The sequence below is a fragment of the Salminus brasiliensis genome, chromosome 3 (assembly GCF_030463535.1).
Source record: "Salminus brasiliensis chromosome 3, fSalBra1.hap2, whole genome shotgun sequence".
Classification (NCBI taxonomy): domain Eukaryota; kingdom Metazoa; phylum Chordata; class Actinopteri; order Characiformes; family Bryconidae; genus Salminus; species Salminus brasiliensis.
Genome location: NC_132880.1, coordinates 38,010,860 through 38,034,117, shown reverse-complemented (window position 1 = coordinate 38,034,117; position 23,258 = coordinate 38,010,860). Strand labels below are relative to the sequence as shown.

General features: G+C 38.9%; 1 protein-coding gene across 1 annotated transcript; it reads right to left on the bottom strand.

The window, feature by feature from the left end:
* Window positions 1–3,342: 3,342 nt before the first annotated feature.
* On the bottom strand, window positions 3,343–9,229 carry trappc3 (trafficking protein particle complex subunit 3). The gene is made up of 5 exons (XM_072674830.1): window positions 9,063–9,229; window positions 7,457–7,554; window positions 5,384–5,483; window positions 4,416–4,598; window positions 3,343–4,301 (listed from the first exon to the last, which is right to left on the bottom strand). Exons 1-5 carry the CDS (start codon window positions 9,102–9,104, stop codon window positions 4,182–4,184), a joined length of 543 nt encoding a protein of 180 aa, XP_072530931.1. The 5' UTR covers window positions 9,105–9,229; the 3' UTR covers window positions 3,343–4,181.
* Window positions 9,230–23,258: the final 14,029 nt, after the last annotated feature.

Below are 23,258 nucleotides of genomic sequence, written 5' to 3'. Positions count from 1 at the left end.
TGGAGGACTACGTATATCAAGGGAGAGCTAAGTCACTTTTAATATGCAGATAATGACTGCAGATTCTGACTGTGATCAAAAGTTGACCAGTACTGTAAGCGCCATGAGAATTTACAGTAGAATACAGAAAAATGGTTCATTGACTTTTACAGTAGTGGAACCAGTTCTTTTATCTTATACAATTATTTTTAAAGGTTTTATTTAGATCCACCATTACATGTTTTTTTCATTAATCCAGAGAAATATTCAGCCCAGAAAAGGACCAATTAAGTGTACAAATGTTTTTTTATTTGAGTTAAATAACGGTTCTATAGCTAGCAAACAGCACACCGTGCCAAAAGAACACTGAGCAAGCAACACTATCCGGTAAGACTGGGAATTATCAAAGACATTAAGGTATGCTATGCTATGCTATTCTATGATAATACTCAACAATTCTGAAAACTACTACAATAAATGCATTCTGTGGCACCTTAGAGAGTACCATTCTAAGAAGTTACCTAAGAAATCGAGGGTCTTTGCATGTCATCTTTTGCTCACTTGCTTGACATTCACAAGATATTTATTAGACATAACACTTGGGTTAGAGATTGATGGGTTGCTTCTTCATTTGAGACTCTTCAGTCCAAAACTAGAGCTCTACAGTGTAGCTCATGCTTGATATTCCCACAAGGTATGTTTCTGAAATGCTGACCGCTTTCCTCTGCTCTTTCTCGCTCTCTCTCTCTCCTGTCCACCTTCCATCTCTACTTCTGCCAATCCCTTTGTCTTGGCAAGGCTTGAAAGTGTGGATCCAGAGGGAGAAAGTGAGTGGGAAAGGGAGAAGGGAGGATGGATGAGGGGGATTCAGTAACCGTAGGCCAGCACCAGGCCATCCACAGAACTTTATTGTTTCAGCGTGCCATTGCCCATTTGTTTTCTATAAAAGCCACATGGTAGCGTTTTGGGAGCTTAAACTAGATTGGTGTGCATCATCTCAGGTCTGTAACATTTGCTACTTGCTTGCAAGAACTGTCTTAATAAAAACTCCTTTAAAAGTACAGAGAAAAACGACGTGGGCTGGTGGCATATGCTGGACAAATTGTATGTCAGGAATGAAATATTGATAACCATTTCCTTGCATGGTGCGTATATGTTTGTGCGCTGTGTGAACCTACTGTGAGAACGGACAAAAGGGGAATGGACAAAAACAGGCAGTGAAGCCAGTTGCTTATGGTGGAGGAGAAAGTAAACCAAGCTGGGTAAATCTAGAAATTCCTACATTTTTCCCTCTAAAATATGCGCAGTATCAGTCTAGCATAACAATCACTTGTAGAGCGTAGGTGTAGGAGAGAACAGGGGGGCTATAAACGAATCACTCCTCTCCTTATGCTGATAGAGCAGCAGGCCTTATATGTTTTTAAAGTTACCTGGATTCATTATAAAGTGCTGCTGATGGTTGATGAGGGCCGAGTTGTTTTTAGTTAGGGCCGGAAATGAAGAAAGTAAGAGCTCATGAACAAAATAATGGAAGGAAGAATAGAAGGAAGGAATAAGCAGCGAGAGTGAGTGGAGAATGAGAGAAAGGTAGAGAGGAATTCCTGAGAGCATATGGAAGAATGATACAGGTTTTCACACAGTACACAATCCCAGCTGTATATCCCCATGATACAGAGGGCTAATTCTGCCAAATGATTTACACTAACGTCTGCGCAGAGCCATTTCCTCCCAACTCTCCTTCCAATATATACATTAAACAGAATACATTTATTGCTGCATAATCTGGAAGGATCTCTCTTTAGAGGAAAAGGGGGAGGGATGAATGGGCTCTGAATAATTCCTCCCTTCATTTTTCCTGTAAATTCAATGAAAGAGAAAGCAGATTTATTCAGTAAGTAATGTTCCTGCCTCTGACATTTACACACAACCAGAACGTACTCTGTGTATTATGAATATCGAAAAGAGAACAGTGAACAGTGCCTATGGAAAGTAAAGAAAGAGCACTACAATACTCACAGCTACCTCTAGTGGCTACTACTGAAGCAAATAATGGGATGGTAGATTAAATAAAGTTCCACTGAATTTCATTAAGATGTCAAACAAGGTAATTCAGAGGATGCAAAATGCTCCATTCTAGAGAATCTTGGGTCAGAATTGTTACACTGTTCAGCATCGTCACCTGGTGCCATTGTTTAACAAAAGGGTTTTGGCCTAAAATGTATGACATTACAAAATCATGATAAAAAGGGCAAGACCTTATGAGGCTACATAGTACCTTAAGATACATACCATTATCAACCATACTTATAAAACTCATTTGCATTATACATAAATACAGAGTCTGTAGGTTTCTCTGCAATTCTAAATAACATTGCCTTCATCTCAGTGACCAAATTATGAAAAAATATAAAACAATTGGTGGACAAACTTTAACAAACTTACAATCAAAAAAGTTAAAAGTAGGCTGAAAAGCCACCTGTGAAACAGCCTAAATACCGTATGCCTGGAGTTTCCAAGACTAAATTCAAGCTCCAAAAACTAGGAACTCAGTACATTAACACTCATTTTCGTTCCACTTGAGATTGACGAGGTGAGGAATGCTGGAAAATGAGACTCCTGCCTGCGACTCCTGAATGACGTAAGGCCATTAACAGGTGTTAGGCCCAAAAATCTGCTAGAGAAATGAGCGCCTTTCAGTGAATGGCCAGCGATCTCTGCCCTATGCCCTAAACCAGTCTACACACCCCTTAGTCACCCTGTTAAAACACACCGGCTCCAAAAACACCCCTGTCCTGCACACGCACCGGTGAACTTGCAGCCCTTGATTGCTTCCACGTTGCTTGAGTAAACATCTGAGACAAATTAGGCCCTTGTTATTGTTGTTTGACTTCAGCTGCACTGTGGAGCTGCATGGCAGGTATAACAGTCCCCAGCAGTGTAAAGGCCTTTTCTTGATAACCTCAGGAGAGGCACAGGGGTGGTGCCACAACACTTCATTACACACGTGTGGAGGGACCGGCCACAGGCTCGGCCATTTCGCTAGACACACTGGTCCCATTCTCTACACAGCTCCCGACCCCTCCCAGACTGACTGAACAGCATTGAACTTTCCATAAAGCCTGTCTTCTACCAGACCACGCAAGACTATGGCTCTGTTCTGACTTAAACATGGGTCCCAGTCTCGACATGTTGCTTTTAGATGAAGGATAAAACTTACTTTTGATAAGCTGGTAAGAAATAAAAAGAGTTCTGTGCTATGTACTGCATCAATTACAGAAATTCATGGAACCACTGCACTGCATAGGCCTACAAATACAAACAGGTGTGGCCGCATTCAAGAATAGGGACAGGAATGGGACACTCTTCTCAATCAATTAGTAATTTATTACATTTATTTTATTCCATTGGTAAATAAATACACTCACATGTGAAAAAAAAGACAGACAGAATCAAAGAAAGGACACACATGGCTTTTTACAAGTTATGCCAAACTCTGAGATGCAAATTCCACAAGTCTGAAAATTTTTCCAATATGGGGCCAAAGGAGGAGATAAGATATCCCCAGTAAGAGGGGATACACTGTACATCTGTGCTCAATTACAATCTAAATTAAAATGAGCCTGCACACACGTCCCCCGTTTCTTTCACTCAGTAAAGTCATTATGAAGAAATAAAGAAACTTTGATTATGGAGCATAATACCACTTAGTGCCTTTGTACTATTTTGTCTCTCAAAGACCATTAAAAATGTGACTAAACATTAAGTGTACATTTCATTTTTCATTTACTACTAACTGCAAAATGATATTTCGGCTTCGGATATAACTGCAATTATCTGACACATCTACCTCCTAGGCATTCCAAATGCGAGCCAAGTGATTTGCTTTTTGAAAATCTAAACAGGGCTCTAAATAAAATGGGTTAAGAGAAGTGAGAAATCAGTGAGTGCCAAAAAGTCTCAGGTGGTTTCAATTGCCTTTCTCAAAAAGGCAAAAAAAAAAAAAAAAAAAGTAGAGATGATGGCTGAGGATGTACTGTACTGCAATGCCCGAGGAGACAGAAAGGGGATCAGTTGTTTTTCTTTTCTTTGTTTGTTTTTTCTTTGACTAACTGTAGGTCTGTGGTTCCCACGAAACTTCATGATGGAAGTCTATCAGGTCCAAAAAGCCAGAGCTTTTCCAGGATGAACACATCACAACAGCCTCATTCATCTCCTGCAGGCAAGTTTTCCTCGATCCTTTTGATGAACTTCATGCGGATCTCTGTCACATTGTCTCCTCTTAGTGTGTCTTGAGCAAATCTCACATCCACAGCCATTTGAACCTGTGGAAACAAGCCAAAAACCCTTGAACACGGTCCAAACAGCAACATCAAATTGACTGAAGATTCGTCAATTTCTTTTCTTATACAAACACCATTCACATAACATCTCTTTACCATCTCCAGGGCTCCTCTCAGCACACCACAGAGCAAGTTGGAGTAGATTAGAGTGCTGTGGTTGTCTGGAAGCTCCACAAAGTCCACCAGCGGGTTGCTCTCCAGGATGAGAGAGAACTCATCTCCAGCAGGGCTCCAGTTAGTCACACTAGGGGTGATGCCCAGGTACATCTTAAAGGCCACCTGTCCATGAGAAACAGTTCAAACCCTTAAAGATGATGAACTGAACAACCCAGCACTAACGCTGTTAACCAGTGACGTAATCCAAGTGTGATATTCAAACGTTTTTGCAGGTCGGGAACATTCTTTTCAGGTGCTGTATATGCCCACAGGCTATCTGAGCTGCTACAATAACCTGGGTGAGATTTTTAATAGCAGAGAACAGAAGGTCTGGAAATTCTGACCTGAGATTGGCTTTTTGAACTCTCCCCATGGAAGCAATGGAAGTGCTAAAGGGCTCAAAGACTCAGTATTCTGATCAGGAGCCCAGTGCTCTGAGCAAACAGACACACGGTAGATTAACATCTGACAACGTGGCCCACAGAGGAGAGCAAAGAGAGAACAGGGTGGGGGGAGACAGCAAAATACTGTCATTCTTTCAGTGTGAACTAACGCTTTCTGCAGTGCAATGTTTCGCAACTGGTCTAAGTAACAATACATCTGGTCATCGTGGACCAAAGATAACAAACGCTGGGGAACAGGCAGCTTGAGTCTCTCAGACATCGCAAATGGCTAGCCAGCTGAATTTATGGTGGCATAGCTCGGATATTTCCCCACCTGCAAGATTCAGAAAAATCAAAACAATAGCAGAAGTGATGAAAGCTTCGAAACTATGCAGGCTACTGGAGACGAAAGTTCAAACTGCAGTCACTTGCTTTCCTGCACATTTACAAGGTTATTTGTCTCCGTGTCATACTTCAAATGGGCTCTGCATGCAACCTCTAATTGGCTCAGAATCTTTCCGGTACCTTTGCAATGACATCAGCTGTTTCTCGGAAATCGTGACACCTGCCTACGCTGGAGCGAGCCAAGAAGTCCTCAATGAGACGTACGCCAATATTGTAACCCCTATAAAAAGTAGAAACAAAGATGCAGAGGGAGGAAATTTACATTTTGTCAGAGAGCTTCAAAACCAAAACAACCTCCTATTCTTTTGTGATGCTCCTTTTAATACTGCCACATTTTTCTGTGTAAAACGATCATATCAAGTTCACAGCAAGGATACAATTTCAAGGAGCACCACGAAGCACAATTAAAAATTCCTATTGTCCCTATTAGTTATTTCTAATTACATTTTTACTGTGTCAAACAGGAACTATATAATATTTGAACCAGTGGTTCCATCTCTGACCACTGACAAGATAAGTTTGAACTAAAATAAAGAGACACTTCAAATACCAATTGCTCTCTTATCATCACCTCACTGCTATTTTTCCAACCTTCCCAAAGATTCTTCAACAGGAAAAAAAGAAACTCATGCAAGGCAACAGTAATACATCATTATGAACATTAGCTTTGGTTCTATTCCAAAGAGGCAGTGGAATTTATCAGTGTAGTGTAGCACTCAGCCATCCATTTAAACAGACAGGACCATAGCCACACAGTTGCTCTATTCATTTTACATCATGCAGTGGGCAGGTGGAGATCCCTGGAGAAATTGACACCTTTTGCGACGAACAGCACGCAGTGGACTACACCCCACTTCCACAACAATGCCGTGGAAAGAGGTAAAAAAAAAAATGCTCAAGATGTCCTTCACCTCTATACAGTCTTTAGTTTAGACACAGCATAGCATTCTAGCAAGTTGTGCCATGGCAGACCATTATGGGAACCAAATGTGTAAAAATTAGGGACCAACCTTTGTTTATTTAATTTCAGTAAAAACGGCCATTAAGAACAGATAATTCATTTTTCAGTTTGCGTTTCTGAGGAGATGAAGTAAGACGTACTTGCAAAAGAAACGGAAAAGTCAAAGGAAAATACGAAGAGCTTCCAAAACTGGAAAAAAAACTACCCCACCCAGAGTCCAGACCTCAACATCACTGAATCTAACGTGAAATTATTTGCATTGTGAGAAGCGGAAAAAGCAGAAACTTAGGACTGAACTTTGGAGGTATTTTGTTCTTTTCAGGAGACTTGCTCCCTTCCTTTCTGCAAAGATAACAAAAGTTTCCTGATAGAATCTGTTAAATATAAATGCATAATGTACTTCATGTTATCTGGCTTGCTCACTCAGGATTTTATGTTTTGTGTTGTTGCACTTTTGTCTTATTATTATTATGACTTTTACAAGGTATTGTAATATGTGTGTAATATACTTTCATGGTCAAAATACATTATATTGACAAAAGTATTGGTACCTGCTTATTCATTGTTTCTTCTGAAATCAAGGGTAATAAAACAGAGTTTATCCTGCCTTTGTTGGAGTAACTGTTTCTACTCTCCAGGGATTTTGGAGCCTTGCTGTGAGGATCTGATTGCATTCAACAACAAGAGCATAAGTGAGAACTTGATGTTGGATGATTGCCATCCCTCCTCATCCCCAATTCATCCCAAAGATAATGGACAGAACACGATCATTCCGGAAAACACAGTTGCACTGCTCCACAGCTCAATGCTGGGGGGTTTAATACCCCTCTAGCTCATGTCTGGCATTAGGCACGGTACCACCAGGTTTATGTTTACCTGCTCAAGAGAGTTCTGGAGAAACTGTGTGCATTTGCACATCAGTGTCAGTGGTTGGTGTGGCGCAACAGATAACAGGGTTTGATTCCCGGTCTGGGTGACTATGCTGCGCTACACCATTAAGACTCCTAACACTACATTAGCCCGCCTCTGTAATACGAGTAACCTTGTAAGTTGCTCTGAATAATGCCATAAATGTGAATGTAAATGTAATGGATGCAAGTTAAAGTAGCTGAATGCAAACTATTGGGTATGAGTGTATGTAGTGTATGAGAGTAAAACAGAGAGAGAGAGAGAGAGAGAGAGAGAGAGAGAGAGAGAGAGAGAGAGAGAGAGAGAGACATACAGATACTCACATCTTCTCAAGTTGCTTGTTCACTTCCTCATCGTTTTCATAATCCTTACATAGCTGAGTGACCAGGGCTCCATATGTGAGAGTAAACAGTTCAGAATTCTGTTAAAGAAAAAGGTAGAAACACATTTAGAGAAGAAACCAAGAATGTGTACTTTTCCAAGCATTTTAACCAACTAAAGGGTTCCTTTTTTGCCCAAGCATCAATTATTAATGACAAGAAAATTACTTTGCTTACATATTGTTAGTATATTCAGGTCATTACAAAGTCCCTACTTTTTGGTGTTTTATTCCCTGCGCTGTTATATATATAAGCCTCATAAGTTGAGGCAGATGATGACCAGGCCTGAACAATGGTGACACTGCTGAAACCTCATTTAACAAAGGCATTTAATATAAAACCAACTCCTAATTTAGATTAACCTAACTGTCAAATTCAGAGTTCTCTCTTGAACATCCAGTCCACTAATATAAACTTTAATAGCTGAATCAATCCATAGAGAGTGTGAACTGTAACTATGCTAGGGAGTTCCTCAGTTGAGTCTCTGGGGCAGTTAAACATTTTTGCTGTGTCCCACATCTCAACACACTAGTTTAGAACAAAAATGTGGAACCAGCTGGTGAGCCCCAAAACTGTGCTGCAGCACTGCAGGTCTGATCCCTTTATTCTGGGCGCCAGTACTTTCACTGGAATAGGTCATGTGACTGGTCCCTACATCTCAAAGTCTTGGGCACCTCCTTGTGGCCCAGCGTAAACCTAAGCAGACAGGTTCTCTTGCTTACACTTCGGAGATCACATACGTAGACTCACATATCAAGAATCAGCACAAAAAAAGTGTGTTATAACATTCAGGTCTGGTTATTTTTGAAGAAAGGAAATTAGGCTGTTTATTATTTAGAAGGTTCATGCTGTCATTATAAAATTCCTATATGTTGAGCTCTTATAAAATCATGAAGTAGATAGAAGGGTGAAGAAAGAAATGTGCAGCTATGTGTGTACAGCTGTGTTTTTATGGGAAAGGTTTAGAGCCCTCAATAACAATCAGAGAAATAGAAACCCATTATTTTAAACCGTGGTATATGGCTGAACATCTGTATATGCATTTTCTGTAGAGACGTTTTAAACATGTCACTACCTCTGGGTAATGTTCACTGGTAGTCCTCGTATTATAAAGAAACAACATTATTACCGTGGTGTTAACCTGTAAAAATGGATCTGGGGTCTACAGGACCACAACATAATATGAAAACCCAGCTTTAAACAAAACCAGATTTTTTAAAGCTGGCTGTATTAGAAAACATCAGCCATTCATTCTAGCTGGCACTAGCTAGCTTGCTAACTGAACTTGGCTAATATACACTGACTCTCTACTGTAGAAGAGTATTATAACGAGGATGACAAGCCACCAAACACCTCGCAGACCTTTTACTATAAACCTTGACTGCGAATAACCCAAACAAACAACGAATACACTCCGAATTCTGTAGCTAACTCACATTGAAAACAGTAGCTAGCTAAAAGCTATCTGCTAACTACCTAGCTAGCTACTGTAGCTACAGCAGCAGCGCTACCAGCTAGCTAGCAGCGCCGACACAGAACACACACTCACCATCTTCTTGCTATCGGTGGATCTGTTGGACTGCCTAGACATGGTGTATTGTGTTACAGCGTTGCACAGGTAGGTTACACGTTATATTTTATTAATCTGCCCGGTAAAAACACACTGAGCCTGTTCCTATATCGATGTCAAAGCTACTTCCTGAATCACTTCCGTATGTCGGAGGTTGCTTCTCGCGTTGATTCTTGGGAGTTGTTGTTTTCACCTCTGCAATCACTGAAAGCCGCCTATGTGCAAATATAGTCTGTCATCAACCTCAGATTAGTGTTCATGTTGCATATTACTTGCAATATAAAATGACTGACGCCTGTACACAGTTTTTTGGCCATAGAGTCACTGTTTCAAAGGAATCACCATTTCCATCTTTCTCCACAAGATGGCTGTGTATGCCAAGAGGAGCTGGACCCAAGAAATGAACAGTAGAGCAGGTATTTCTGGGCAGATTACATGAGTGATAAGAAACGACGTGACAACATGACACAGACAGCTCCCTCTAATCAGGTATTCATCTTTAATGTTTTATATGGTTTATATGTGTCACATGTAGTGGTTACATGTCATGTCACAGACTAGTTTCACTGGGTTGGCCTATATAGGATATTAGAAATATTTTGTAATAAAACACGGTGCTTACTTATCCCTAAAAGTAACATTAATTAGCTTTTTTAATTCAAAATAATTTTAAATAAACCGATTATGTAAATGGAAAATGGCATCTCTGTCACTGACACTCTGGGCCCAGAGCACTGCTAACTACACTACACCTTTTATAGACTCGCTAGATTTGATCATAAGTGATAGATAACACACTCAGATTTAGGTATTGGTAGTGGTATATGGTAATATGTGGTAATAAATGCACTTGTACATCTGTCTGTGAGACATGATTTGAAAAATATCAATTCTTTCATGATGCTCATTTGAAGACTGATGTACAATATGTGACACATCTCTGTTCCGAATGCTTGACCTGTATTGTGCCAGCAGCTGAAATACTCAATATATCACTTTCAGTGACTACTGCAGTCTCAGATCACTCAACGCCTTCATGCCAAGCATCTTTAGTACTTAGTGGAGCACCCTTTTGCTGTTATGTCCTGCTGCAAATGTGACACCAGCCTCTGGCAGCATTTCTATGGAATCTATTCCTCATGGGCAGTGGCCTCCAGTTCACTGACATTCTTGGGTTTGCATACCTTTACCTCTTTCTTCAAATCCCACCAAAGATTTTCTATGAGGTTCAAGTCAGGCGACTGTAACAAACACTCCAGAATCTTCCAGGACTTCTCCTGACACCAAACCTTGGTGGACTGCCTGGAATAATTGTCCTGTTGGTAGGTCCAATGACGCCCAAGCCACCGTTATGCTTCACCACTGTAGGTCGGGTGTTCTTTACAGCATATGCTTCATTCTTCCTCCTCCAGACTTACCACTGATCCATAGGCCTGAAACAGTCCAGTTTTGTTTCATCGCTTCACAAAACAGAATCCCAGAACTTCTGTAGAGTGATGAAACACAACTGGAACTTTTTGGGAATGTGTGAATCAACACACGTCTTACTTGAGCTCCACGAAAAATCTTTGGGGGACTTTAAAGAAGGTGGTTACAGCACATAAACCCATTGCCACAAGTTCTCTAATATTACACTTTTAATGATGACTGCAGTCTCAGAATTACTCAAGTCCCCATTATAAGGGTTTTTTGCTGTTATGACCTGCTGCAAGCTGGTAGCCATTGCCCATAATGAACACTGCTGTTGCCAGCGTCTGTCTCGTGTCGTTTTGTGTTGAATTTGGAGAAAGTATTTGTTCTATTAGTTGTGCTAAGCTATTTAATTTTTTCTTGTTTGATTGGTTTATTGCAAACAGCTGAAAGATTGTACATACATGCTAATAAACCTAATTTGCAATGGGGGTTGAATCATTTCCATTGCAACTCGTCAAGTCAAATGTAGCTGTTATATATGTTATTATAGCTGTTGTCGTCACAAAGCAGCTTTACATTATAAGTAATTAGTAAAAGACAGAAAAAAGAAAGCATAAGAAGACATGAAAGATCCATAAAAAAAGGCCCCCAGTGAGCAAGCCAGTGGCGACAGTGGCAAGGAAAAACTCCCTCAGAGCTGGAGGAAGAAACTTTGGGAAGAACCAAGACTCACAAGGAGGCCCCGACCCGTCCTCCTCTGATCAGAACTATTTATAAATTATTGATTAGTGACTAAACCATCTATAATCTGTGATCTCAGCTCTGATCATAATCATAATATAATAATAATGGCAACTGTACATAAGACATTTGTTTTTCCATATTTTGTGACCCTTAGTTTTACAAACATTTTTAGTTATCTAAGATTTGTATGTCATAAAGCTAATAGCACAGTGTAGACTAAACTGATCCTGTACTAGCCTAAATGATGGCTGTATATGCTTCCTTTATTTAGTCTTCAGTTCCTGATTCACCCACACTATTATGCTTTCTCCCATGTTCTGGGACAGTTTGGTTTTAGTAATTATGATTAATAAATGTAGTGTCCACGTCTGGACAGTTTAGATCTTGAAATGGCTGCATGAATCCTAATAGTAGTGCTCATACATATTGCTGGTTTATGTTTGTTGCTGGTTGAACATTTGTTAATGTCCAGAAACAGATTTGGGCTTTGAGATGCCATGCTGAGTGAGCTTATCTAGTGTGGAGAGAAAAATCCCAGTTCTGGTTGGTTATTGTCAGTGTTGTTCTTTCTCAGTGTTGTCTTTTGCATGCGGGGCAGAGATGATGGATACGCACTTCAAAACTGGGGAATCATACGAGGAAGGAAGAAACCAATAGCAACGTGGTATCACATTATAGATAGAAGAGTGTGTGAAAGCACTCTTAATCATTCGATTTTGATACTCTCAAATTGCCTCATGGGACCAAGATGAAGACTCTTTCTTGTGAACTTTTTTATTACTTCTGTCTTCTATGGCAGTGCAACACATAGGCCTAAATATGAAGTTAAGGTCTCATTCTGATGGCATTCGTATGGCTACTCTTTCTCTGTTGCCAAGCAGATGATCAGTCATAAACAGTAGGTTTGAAATCAATACTTTCAGTAATGATAGATCAGCAGTGTACACACAGGCACATAATGATCATTTATATTTTTGTCAGTGCAGCAAGAAGAATTCATCCCCAAACATAAACATTAAGTACACAGAGTCATCTATACATTTCTAGTATTCATAAACACTCAATGGAGTGTGGGCATGGCTGGGAGGAGATTTTTTTATAAACTTGGAGCTATTTCTAGGTATATATGTAATTATTTTTAATAATAACAAAAGGCATTTATATTTATACAAAGAAATTAGTTTGTCGAATTTTCTCTTTTTCTCCAAATTTGATACTGCCAATTAACCCACCCATTCGTAACTCCCCCTAGCACTAGTACGTACTTAAGGGCATGCTAAGCCAGGCATCGCCTCACTGGACGGCCAACTCTCTCTGAGAAAAGTACGCAGATGCAGATGAAAATTAGGTGAGTAAGAACTTCTTAATCATCTCCACATGCTTTCAGACCCACAGTGTTAAGTCATTATCTCACAGTGGAAGGATGGACAGAAACACCTGTGGATGTTTTCAGATCTGAAGTGATCGATTTTCTCCTCTCCCAATGATAAAAGCTTTAAGTGATGTTTATCTGACAGACACTATTTGCCAGACTTGCTTGGTTGTTTGGAGTCTCTGTATCTTTTAATATATATTTTTATTCACTTTTGGAAACTTTTTGTTCCCAATTATTTCCTTTGACTTTCCTCATCCTAATGCAAGTGTCATCTTATTTCATCTTGTTATCCACTTGATCCCATTCAGGGTTGCAGTGGAAATAGGGCAAGTACAGAAGCACAGATGTCTACCATTTCCTGTCGAAGGGGGCATCCTTATCAGATTCCCGATCCACCTCAGCTGATACACGGAGCCTCCCTCCGTAACAAAGAGTGAGCTCATCTACCTGCTGGAGAAAACTCATTTCGGCATTACTGCAGCTGCTGCACCTAGTGTACGATCAATCTCTCGATCCTTAAAGCAAGTGGATTATCTTGTCTCCTGAAATGATAAAAAACTTGTATGAATGGCTGTCATGACTGAAACTTGAAAAAAAAAAATTAAGGGTGTTCTACATATGCATACTGTATTACTGTATTACTGTACTACTGTGCACTGTACTGCAGTGCATTTACACACCGTAGTACCTAATGATACAATTGTACTATATACTGTTGCTATTTGTCCTCAGCATTCATACAACACAAGGGGGTGCTCTATGAGTCTCGCTCTCTGAAACAATAGTATCTCTTTTGCCATGCTGTTCTAAGCTGGAGCACCTCCAAGAGACTGCATGTCCACCTCACAGAGAATAGCAGCAGCCTTTGGGAACTACTGTTCTCACACCTGAAGACTTTTGTTGTTCTATCCGGTGTTGACCAGAGGAGGGTGGGTTTCCCTTTGGACTCTTTTGTGAAGGGGAAACTCAGGTATGAAGGATTTTGTGGTGTTGGATGCATGGACTTATGGACATTTATTTGGGTGGATGTAATGCCTTCAACCATACAGGTTCCTCTCAAGGTTTCTTTCAATTATTCTTCCTGTTGATCTGAGAGATTTCTCCTTGCCACTGGCTTGCTCAAGAGAGGCTCAGACCCGGATCTCTGTAAAACTGCTTAGTGACAGTGTCTGTTTTGAAAAGCAGTATAGAAATACATTTGAATTGAATTGGATATAAATGTTAAAGCAAAACTCATATCACAGAATCTAGCTATTAACAAGAAGATCATGAATAGCTAGGGAAAACCAGGATGCTTTGGGAAGAAAAGGAATATAATAATACATACCAGTTAAAGGCTCGAAATGATCTAAATAATAAAGTTGTGCACATGTGCAAAATTCCCTTCTGTATTTGAAATGTAATGAACTTATAAATCATACATGAACTGTAATGAAGCACACTCAAACTGCTTAAAATTAAAATGTCAGAGAGGCTTGGTAAGTAAGCATTTCCCCCCTCATAAATTACAGGTAGTGGTGTTATTAATTCAGACATCAACCCAAGCAGTAGCTATTACTTAATAAAAATTGCACCCAACTCAGCAACTTTAATTTCTGCAGGGAACAGCTTCTGGAAGTGTGCATGTATGTAATAATTTCACATGAGAGTGTATGCATCCACTGACAGAGTTGTGATCTAAAGACCCTGCTTATTAGCCTGCAGGGGAGGATTTATGATTATTACTGGCCGGTATATTATCTTGCTGAGTGGTGTTCCGCAGCACTTCAGTTTGGTGGGAAAAGTCAGCAAGTCATCATAGAGCAAACACCAGGAAACATCAGTGATCCCTGGCTGGGTGTTTAGGAGGGTTGCTTAGCAAAGAGGCAGCAGAATGCTTTAGAATCTGGCCCAGAGCTTTTCACAAAAGCCGTGGGGGAAAATATTTAACTGATTTGGCAAAAAATTATCTCAATGTGAGCGCACATGTGCTCGCTGTGGCCACAAGCTGCATTCCCATAAACCATTAGTGCAGGACAGCCATAGGTGATGTAATGATCCATGCTGAGCCTGTCCTCGTCTATTTTAAATCATATATGGTTTAATGGGAGTTAGATTTTCCCAGTTCTATCAGAGTAAGTGGAAATCAAGCCTTATGACTGGGACTTGGTCTTGTTGATGTAAGAGAAAAACAGTGTTTCTTTTCTGCAACATAAGATGATGCAATTCTGGAAATCTCTCTTTCTCACGGCACTCTGTTATAGTCAAACATTTTCACATATGCTCCTCATATTCATTTTTCGTGGAACAAAATTTATGGGAGAGTTATAAGGAAGACATCAATACACCTCATGTACACTGTAAAAATGTAAAAACGTAGTAAGTAAAAATGGGCCAGCACCTCTCAACGGCAAGGGTCAAAACTCGATCCAGCTTGACCCCCCACCATTAAAGGGATTACAGGGAAGACAAGCAACCAGAGTTTTTCTGTCATGGTGGTGGATTGAACTTCCCCTGGGGGTCCAAACAACAGAGTCGCCTGCTGTCTTAAAAAGCCAACTGAAGGCCCATCTCTTACAAGAGCACTTAAATTGGCACCTATATATTTTACTCAGTATAGAAATTCAGAATGCAATACTTTATCAGCTAATGCACAGAGCAAGTATCTAAGTTAAATGCAGTTTAATATATATATAATTTTGACAAAGAACATTGTCATAAAGTAGCTCCAAGCCTCTAAGGAGTAAACCCAGGGCCATGAAAACACCTTACAAGCATTAAGAAGAAACACAGAGAAGAATGAGGCCTCGAAAGGTAAATCCATCCTTCTCTTATAGTAGATCTGCAGTGAACAAATGAGAGTTGTGAAAATGAGAATCAGACTGAGCAGCAATTAGAAGCAATCAAATCAAACAGAGGAAGCTATTAGAGACCATTAGATCTAGTGGCTAGCAGCTGAGTTAAATATACAGAGTGTGAGCTATGAGAACATGCTAGGTGAGAACTTGTGTTGTTTCCTGCTAATTATGGAACTCTGCAGAGATCAGATTTTCTTTGCAGCTTCTTTCCCCCCCCCCCGTTCTGGTTGCATGAGCCATGCGCCATCATTTGGTACTCATATGTTTTCATGTGACATCTCTTTGACAGTGTAATAAACCCTGCCCGCAGGCTGCAAACATCTGCATAGAACCCAGCAGGTTTTCTCTCTCAGCGTGAGACTTGAAGCCTGTCATATCAACTATAAAAGATGTCATTTCATGATATCAAGAACAATGTGCTTTGACTTGAGACAGGTATGAGTTGGAATTTCTCAAGACTTGCATGCCCATGTTAACAAACTAATTATATTTCCAATAAGTAATAATTAATTAGTAATGAGAACATTGATAGGTTCTAAATCCAGGATTCTAATAATAAAGGAAATCTAATGTAACCACTCTGAATGTTTGTGAATGCCACGTGATGCTGAATAACATTACTGGTACAAAGACATTTAGCAGATATAGATTATAGTCAAGTATTGCGAGGGAGAAGAAAACATGCTTTAAAATTCCAGTGTAATTGGAGAGTATGTTTTCCTGTTTTAGGAAAAAATAAATCTACTAATTATTATTATTATTATTATTATTATTATTATCATTAGTTTATCAAAATTATCTACCAAACTATCAAAAGTATCAGTAGTTTGTAAAATATAAATAAAAGATTGGATAATACAAACTTACAAAGAAATAGCATAAGAGATTTTACAGGATCCAGGGTGGTATACACTTTATAGTTTTTGTAGCTTTATTTACACAGAAATAAAGCAACACACAGTATGTGTAGATTTCCATGTTGTTGTCTCAAAGGTAGACAACGAACATACCCACAAACCAAAAGGCTTTATATCCCCCATGTAACCCATAGCATAATTCAATAGCATTGTCAGAGCAGGGCTCAGAAGAGACTAGTTGTAAAATTTACCATGAGAAATCACTGTAGAAACACATATATATTCTGGCAGGATTTTGAGGAGGAGTGCTGTGGTTTGTTTAGATATCTGGAGAAGAGATACATAGAGAGGACTGGAATAATTAAAGTAGCCCACTACTGTCTACAAGAGTAATTGTAAGCATAAATTGAACTTTTCCACAGTTTGTCAAATGCATATTTGTGGTAATACATCACAACATGATTTCAACATGAATTTAATAAATGAGTGTAAATAGTAAATGCATTTTAATAATGCCATAACAAGGCCTTTAACAAATGCTTGGAAAATTTCTTGTTTTTTTACTAACAAAACCTCTGCTCACATTTCTCTTAATGGAAAAGCGATGGTGGAAATCAAAATTACTTAAAAGAAAAAAAAAAATAAGGAAAAAAACTTGATTGACTGATTGACAGCAATAACAACCTCAGCAATAACTCACTTGCCTAATATTGTGTAGACCTCACACCACCAAGTCCTATAAGTTGTGATGAGTTCTCCATGGTTTCACATCAGTGAGCTGTAAATGTAAGGTCGGACTAACTTACAATGCTAAAGTAAGTGATTACAGCAGGATTTTTGAGTGAACTTGAGTTCTCACTCACATTTCTGTGTTCTATATCCCAGTTGCCAACGATGCAGTTGTTCAACTCAATGTGTATTGTTCACAGTGCTCAAAGTGGGCCGGTACTCACTGATATGCATTTTACTCCTGGTCGACCAGGGCATTTTTCTTGAATACCGGAACTTCTCATATGCTACCACTTATTTATGAACTGAGACTGTCAACTGAGTTGAGTGAGTTGAGTTGAGTTGAGTTGACACACACAACAGTACACATATTCATAATAGGCTATATATTATTATACAAATATTATATATATATATATATATATATATATATATATATATATATATATATATATATATATATATTTTTTTTTTTTTTTTTTTTTTTTTTTTATTTTTATATGTCTAATAAATTAACATTCACTCTGGCTGAAGTCAATCCTTCCCAAGGATACATTTTTGTCATGTATTTTAACCATCTCTGTGCTCACTGGAGTAGGCCTCTCTTGTGCTTCTGAAGTTCTTAAACCTCACCAGTCCACATCTGCACTTCTTCGTGTTCACCCAACGTTCCACCCAACAATTGTGAGTGCCTGCATGCTCTCTCTAGGGTCAAATTTGACATCGTTTTTGACAATGTCAATGACAGCTCCTCATCCAAAACAACCATTGATACTCTATGTCCTAAATTCTTGTTTTTATAAGTCTCTGCCAGCCAGTATAAACGTCTGACACAACCCATGCTTTGGCTTTGTTTAGGAATGACTTGGGACCTAACCAGAGATCTCATTGATGAAAAACTCTTTAGTCTTGTCTTTCAGTTTCTGGTTTAACTCAGCATGGAGTCCCCCTCTCTTCTGCTGCCATTTGGTTCCTCTAGGAGTCAAAGACATGGCTACAGGGCAGACAAGGCAGGGAGCCAAATTGCAGGCTCCATCACAGGAGCCTGTTCCACAAATGCTGCAGGAGAAGCAGCATTTGTGGAACAGGCCATACCATCCTCTGTTTGTCACCTAGTCTCTGCAACAATGCCCTAGCCTCAGCACAGGGCTGCCATGAATGTCATATCTGGGTTTCCCCGGAGATGCCTTTGTAGTTCTTTCTTTGTAGTTTTGTGGGGACTACTTCCAGCCTCATGGGCCAGCTCTGAATAGAGGAAAAAGGCAGGAGGAGACAGAGAGAATGGGAAAAACAATGCTACCTAAGCACAACAAATCACAGGCATGGATTCAGTATGCTACATAGTCATAGTAAACACATACACGAGTGTAGAACAAGATAAAACAGTCCACTCTGGCATGACTTTTCTTTTACTGTAGCCATTTTAAGACTTCACACTACCTTTACTTAGAGTAGATGTTGGGGACAGGGAAACGGATATTCAGCAAACTCAGTAACACTTTATTTGAAGGCTACCTACGTAGGGACATGTCTAAGCACTGAATGATGAATTTATTAAGCAATACTTAAGTGTTTGAAGAGCTTATGCTGGTAATCTCAAGGTGATATACATTTGGGGGAAATAAATGATGCTGCATTGATATAAGAGGCCTTAAACTAAAGTAATGCACATTGGTTCCATTTGTATTGCTGTTATAGAAACATTATTTTGAGGTAATGGAAGGCAGAGGCCTAGTTAAGGACACTGTGTATCGGTTTTATGTATTTCCACTTAACTTGAAGTAAAAAAGATCAATTTCTGTGTGGTTGCAGACATGAACAACTGTGTCAGCCATACCACTCCCCTTAATAGAAACTGTTCATTAACATAGTGTAACATAATGGCCCTGATCATTCACAATACATTTACTTTTGAAAATTAAAATGCAAGTAGTGTTTTACCCAGGTGTATTTCGACTGTCATCTAAATACAGCATACTTGCACTTGATTCATTTTTACATGATTCATGATTTACATATGGACAAAAACAAATCACTCCCTGAATTCAACCTTGGATCTACTTTTGGTACAATCTACAAACAAATTTTAGATTTATTTTTTTACATTGACTTCAATTGAAATTTTTTCAATTTTAAAGGGCTTTTTTCCTTCTCCTGAAAACATATTTATATAACTATTTTGTTATTAGTTGTGCTGTAGTTTGAAATGAATTATGGTCTTTACTTTACTGGTGCCATACAGTGTGTTTATTCAGTGTTAGAAGGTGTTTCCGATATACACATAGTAAGTATGTGACTGGTTTGGGTGAAAAAACAGATATGTTTTTATTTTCCTATTTACAAACCTGTTATTCTGTCATTATTGGGTGGCTTATGCGACTGCTTACAGGAGCATAGCCAAGCATAGCTTAGCACAGTATGAAGAGCTAATTATTTTTTGCAGTTTCAGAGTCTTTCCAGACAGTGTTATTGTCCTCTCAGTGTCTTCTCTGTGTCCTCTCAGAGTGTTGTGTTGGAAGATATTGCAGTCAGTTGCCTGGGTGCAAAATGCTCTCTTCACCAAGCAGACATACATTCTAGACTGTTCTTTAACAGTTTTGGCCTTTTGGAATTGGTCTGTTTGCTTATGCTGTATTTTCATTTCTTTCTTAGCTGCTTTTCCTTGAAATTTCTTTTCAATGAAGAGACAAGAGTCTTGGAGGTTCATGGTATGTCACTTCCATGTACCAAACTCTCTTTATTCAGCTATGCCAAGGTAAATAAAAGTCTACAAAGGCTTGGTTCCAGTGCTGTAAGATTCTGAAGTGGCCATTATAGTAGGAACGCTGCCAGAAGCTGGTATCTGGCTATGTGTCACATTTGCAGCAGGTCATATCAGCAAAAGGGTGCTCTACTAAATACTAAAGACGCTTGTCATAAATGGGTTGAGCAGTCGTCATTAAAAGTGGTATTTGGTGTTGAATTTGGAGAAACCAGTTGTTATATTAGTTGTGCTGAGCTGTTCAATTTGTTCCTGTTTGATTGATTTGTTGCAAATGATAGATTTTGCTAATAAACCTAAACGGGGATTTAATAATTGTCATTGCAGCTGTATATTTCGATTCATAATGAGACATTCATCCATTCAGTGACATTTCAGGACCACATCAGTACAGTCTTTGGAAAATGTGCTTCATTAGGTTATTGTTTCATGGCAGTTTGCTTCAGGGGACACCTCTGAACAGAGACACCTAAAAAAAAAAACAAACAAACAAACAAACAAAAAAAAAACCTTTGGTCTCCATTATAAATTCTTGTAAATCAAAATGGCTTCAAATGAAAAAAAGTAGTGCATTGGATAAAAACAATTTGGGCATGTATATAAAAAAAATGGCAGATTTATGACCGCAGGATTTCAAACGACTTCTGAGCAGACAGTAATAGCTTTGAATATGAATCTTTATTAGACAACATAACTGCCAGTCTCATATTATGCGGTGAAGTATTGGTTCTGGTTACAGTGCCAAGATGAATTGGGTAGTGTTTGTGTGATTTATGAGACTGGCATCATTGATTATGATTTTCCACATATAAACAAGTGTTTGTATTATTGACTACTACTGAGCGGCAGTTAAGTGTGATTTCTTTTGTTTCTTGGACTCTGGGCCAATCCCCTAAACAGCAGGACACATTTCCTGGGATGGAATAACACCCACTAATTATTCAAATTTAGGGCAATCTGCACCTCTTTTATCATCATCAGTCCATCTGTAAGATTTCTTGCTCATTTTCTCCTCCTGCTGAAATCAGCCAGTGAAGACCTGTAGCTCAGTTGAAGAATGGCCAGTTTGTTCCTTACAGCACATTAGCATGGTAATTCGAAGGAAACATTTGTGTCTTAACGTTCACAGTAATCCTGATGGGATATTTCAAACAGTTCTAAGTACCAGTTATGGCAGTAATTACTGTATATTTTTATTACTATGAGTTTTAACACATTCCAATACAATTTTATAAATAATTTAATCCTAAATAAACCTGTCAATTTCTACTTAAATATGAAGTGTTGTAGTAGACATTTAAGTAGAAACAAATAAAGGATTCTGAATGCTTGAACATAGTTCAAAGAAAAAACTTATATTGCGCTAGAACCTTTACATTACACAAGAATATAAAAGAATATTTATTTCTTATATTACATAATAATACTTTATCATTAAATGATTATATTATTTTCCAAAAGAAACATCTTTAGAAGAAACACCTTTAATTCTTCTATGGCATCACTCTAAAGTACTCTTTTACCACAGAAAAAATGCAAACACCTAGATCATCATTTTAACAACACAGCTGGGTGGTGAGGATTATACTGCAGAAGGTTCTTATGGGGACTCCCCCAATGACGACTCTCAGGAGTGTAGACCTGCGCCTGCTGCCCACTTACAGTAACTCTCAGTAGAATACAGCACAATGAAAGTCAGTTGGTGTTAGAAACTCAGAGGACTGAGAAACTAAAGAGACCTGACAGGAACCACCTAATGAGCTCCAATCAAAAGACATGTCAGCACCTCCAGAGCCGGACTTTTGGGTCTCACTGGGAGCTCTCATTGTGGCCTGGCCCCTTTCTTAAGTCCGGAACAGGGCAGGTGTTACAAACTACAACCAGCCGTTTCTTCTTCTGGACAGGAAGAGAGCTACTGATTAGGGGTCAAAGAGCAGCCATAGAACACACTAGACCATAATTATGTACAGGCACATAGAAAGATCACCTTTTAGTAGAATCCCTTTGGTTCTCTAAAACTTTTCAATGAATGGTTCTTTACAGAACCGTTATTGTAAGTGGGATGTGTAAGTGTAAAACATGGTTCTTCTATCTTGCACCTTTTGTCAGGAGTGCATACCTACATGACACAGTTATACTTTGTAGACTTATGACAAAATGATACACTATATGTCCTATAGTGGACACCCTTTCTAATGAATGAACAGCTTCTTTAAGTTGCACCATTTGCTCACATAGATGTGCAAATGCACATACATTCACAGCTTGTCTTGTCCTTGTAGAGAAGTATTGTCAGTAGAACAGGACTCCCTCTGGAGCAGATAAACCATGCCTAATGCCAGGTGTGGGCTGGAGGGGTATAAAGCCCCCAGCATTGAGCTGTGGGGCAGTGGATGCTTTTGTTGCTGAATGCAATCAAATCCTCACATCAATGCTCCAAAATTTAGTGAAAAGCTTTCCCTGGACAGTAGAGACAGTTACTCCAACAAAAGCAGAATAAACTCTTTCAGGAGAAACAATGAGTGAGCAGGTGTCCCAACACAACTTACATTACACACTTAAATAATATCAATTAAATTAAATAATATCAATCAAAATTAAATTTTATATATATATATATATATATATATATATATATATATATATATATATATATATAATATTTATGAATTTATTGTATCCATACATTGTACAGTTGAGTTATTTGAAGCTATTTTCCTTTAGGTTTGTCTAGGTTAGCTATTGCCAATAGACAATATTGACAATAACAGCTATTGTCTAGCTTATCAGATACCATTTGGGAAATTGTACTGTGAACTACAGTACAGAAAATGATTTCACTTCAATTGAAGGACAATGGATTTTTGTATCCGCTCACTTACCACATACCATGACAGGTCTTTAGAACTAGCTTCAGTACATACACTATATGGACAAAAGTATTGGGGCACATCTTAATCATTGAATTCAGGTATTTCATTCAGTCACAGGTGTATAAAATCAAGCACCTAGCCATACAGTCTGCCATTACAAACACATTAATGAAAGAATGGGTGGCTCCATTGAGCTCCATTATGAATAGCGTGGTGCTATAATAGGATGCCACTGTTGTAGCAACATGTGAAATTTCTTCCCTCTTAGAAATTCCACCATCAACTGTAAGTGGTATTATTGAAAAGAGGAAGTGTTAAGGAACCACAGCAACAGCAAGATCGCCAAGTGCTGAGGCTCATAGTGCATAGAAGTCGCCAATGGTCTGCTGACTACTGACTGCAGAGTTCTAAACATGCTGTTAGAGCTGCAAAGAGTGAACCAAATCCAATGCCTATGGATTCAGAATGGGATGTCATAAAAAGCTCCTGTAGCTGTCCTAATACGTTTGTACATGTGGTGTAAATGACAGCATAGGGATTGGTGTGTATACAAAAAGAAAAGTTGTAAGATTGTAGTGCTTAAAGG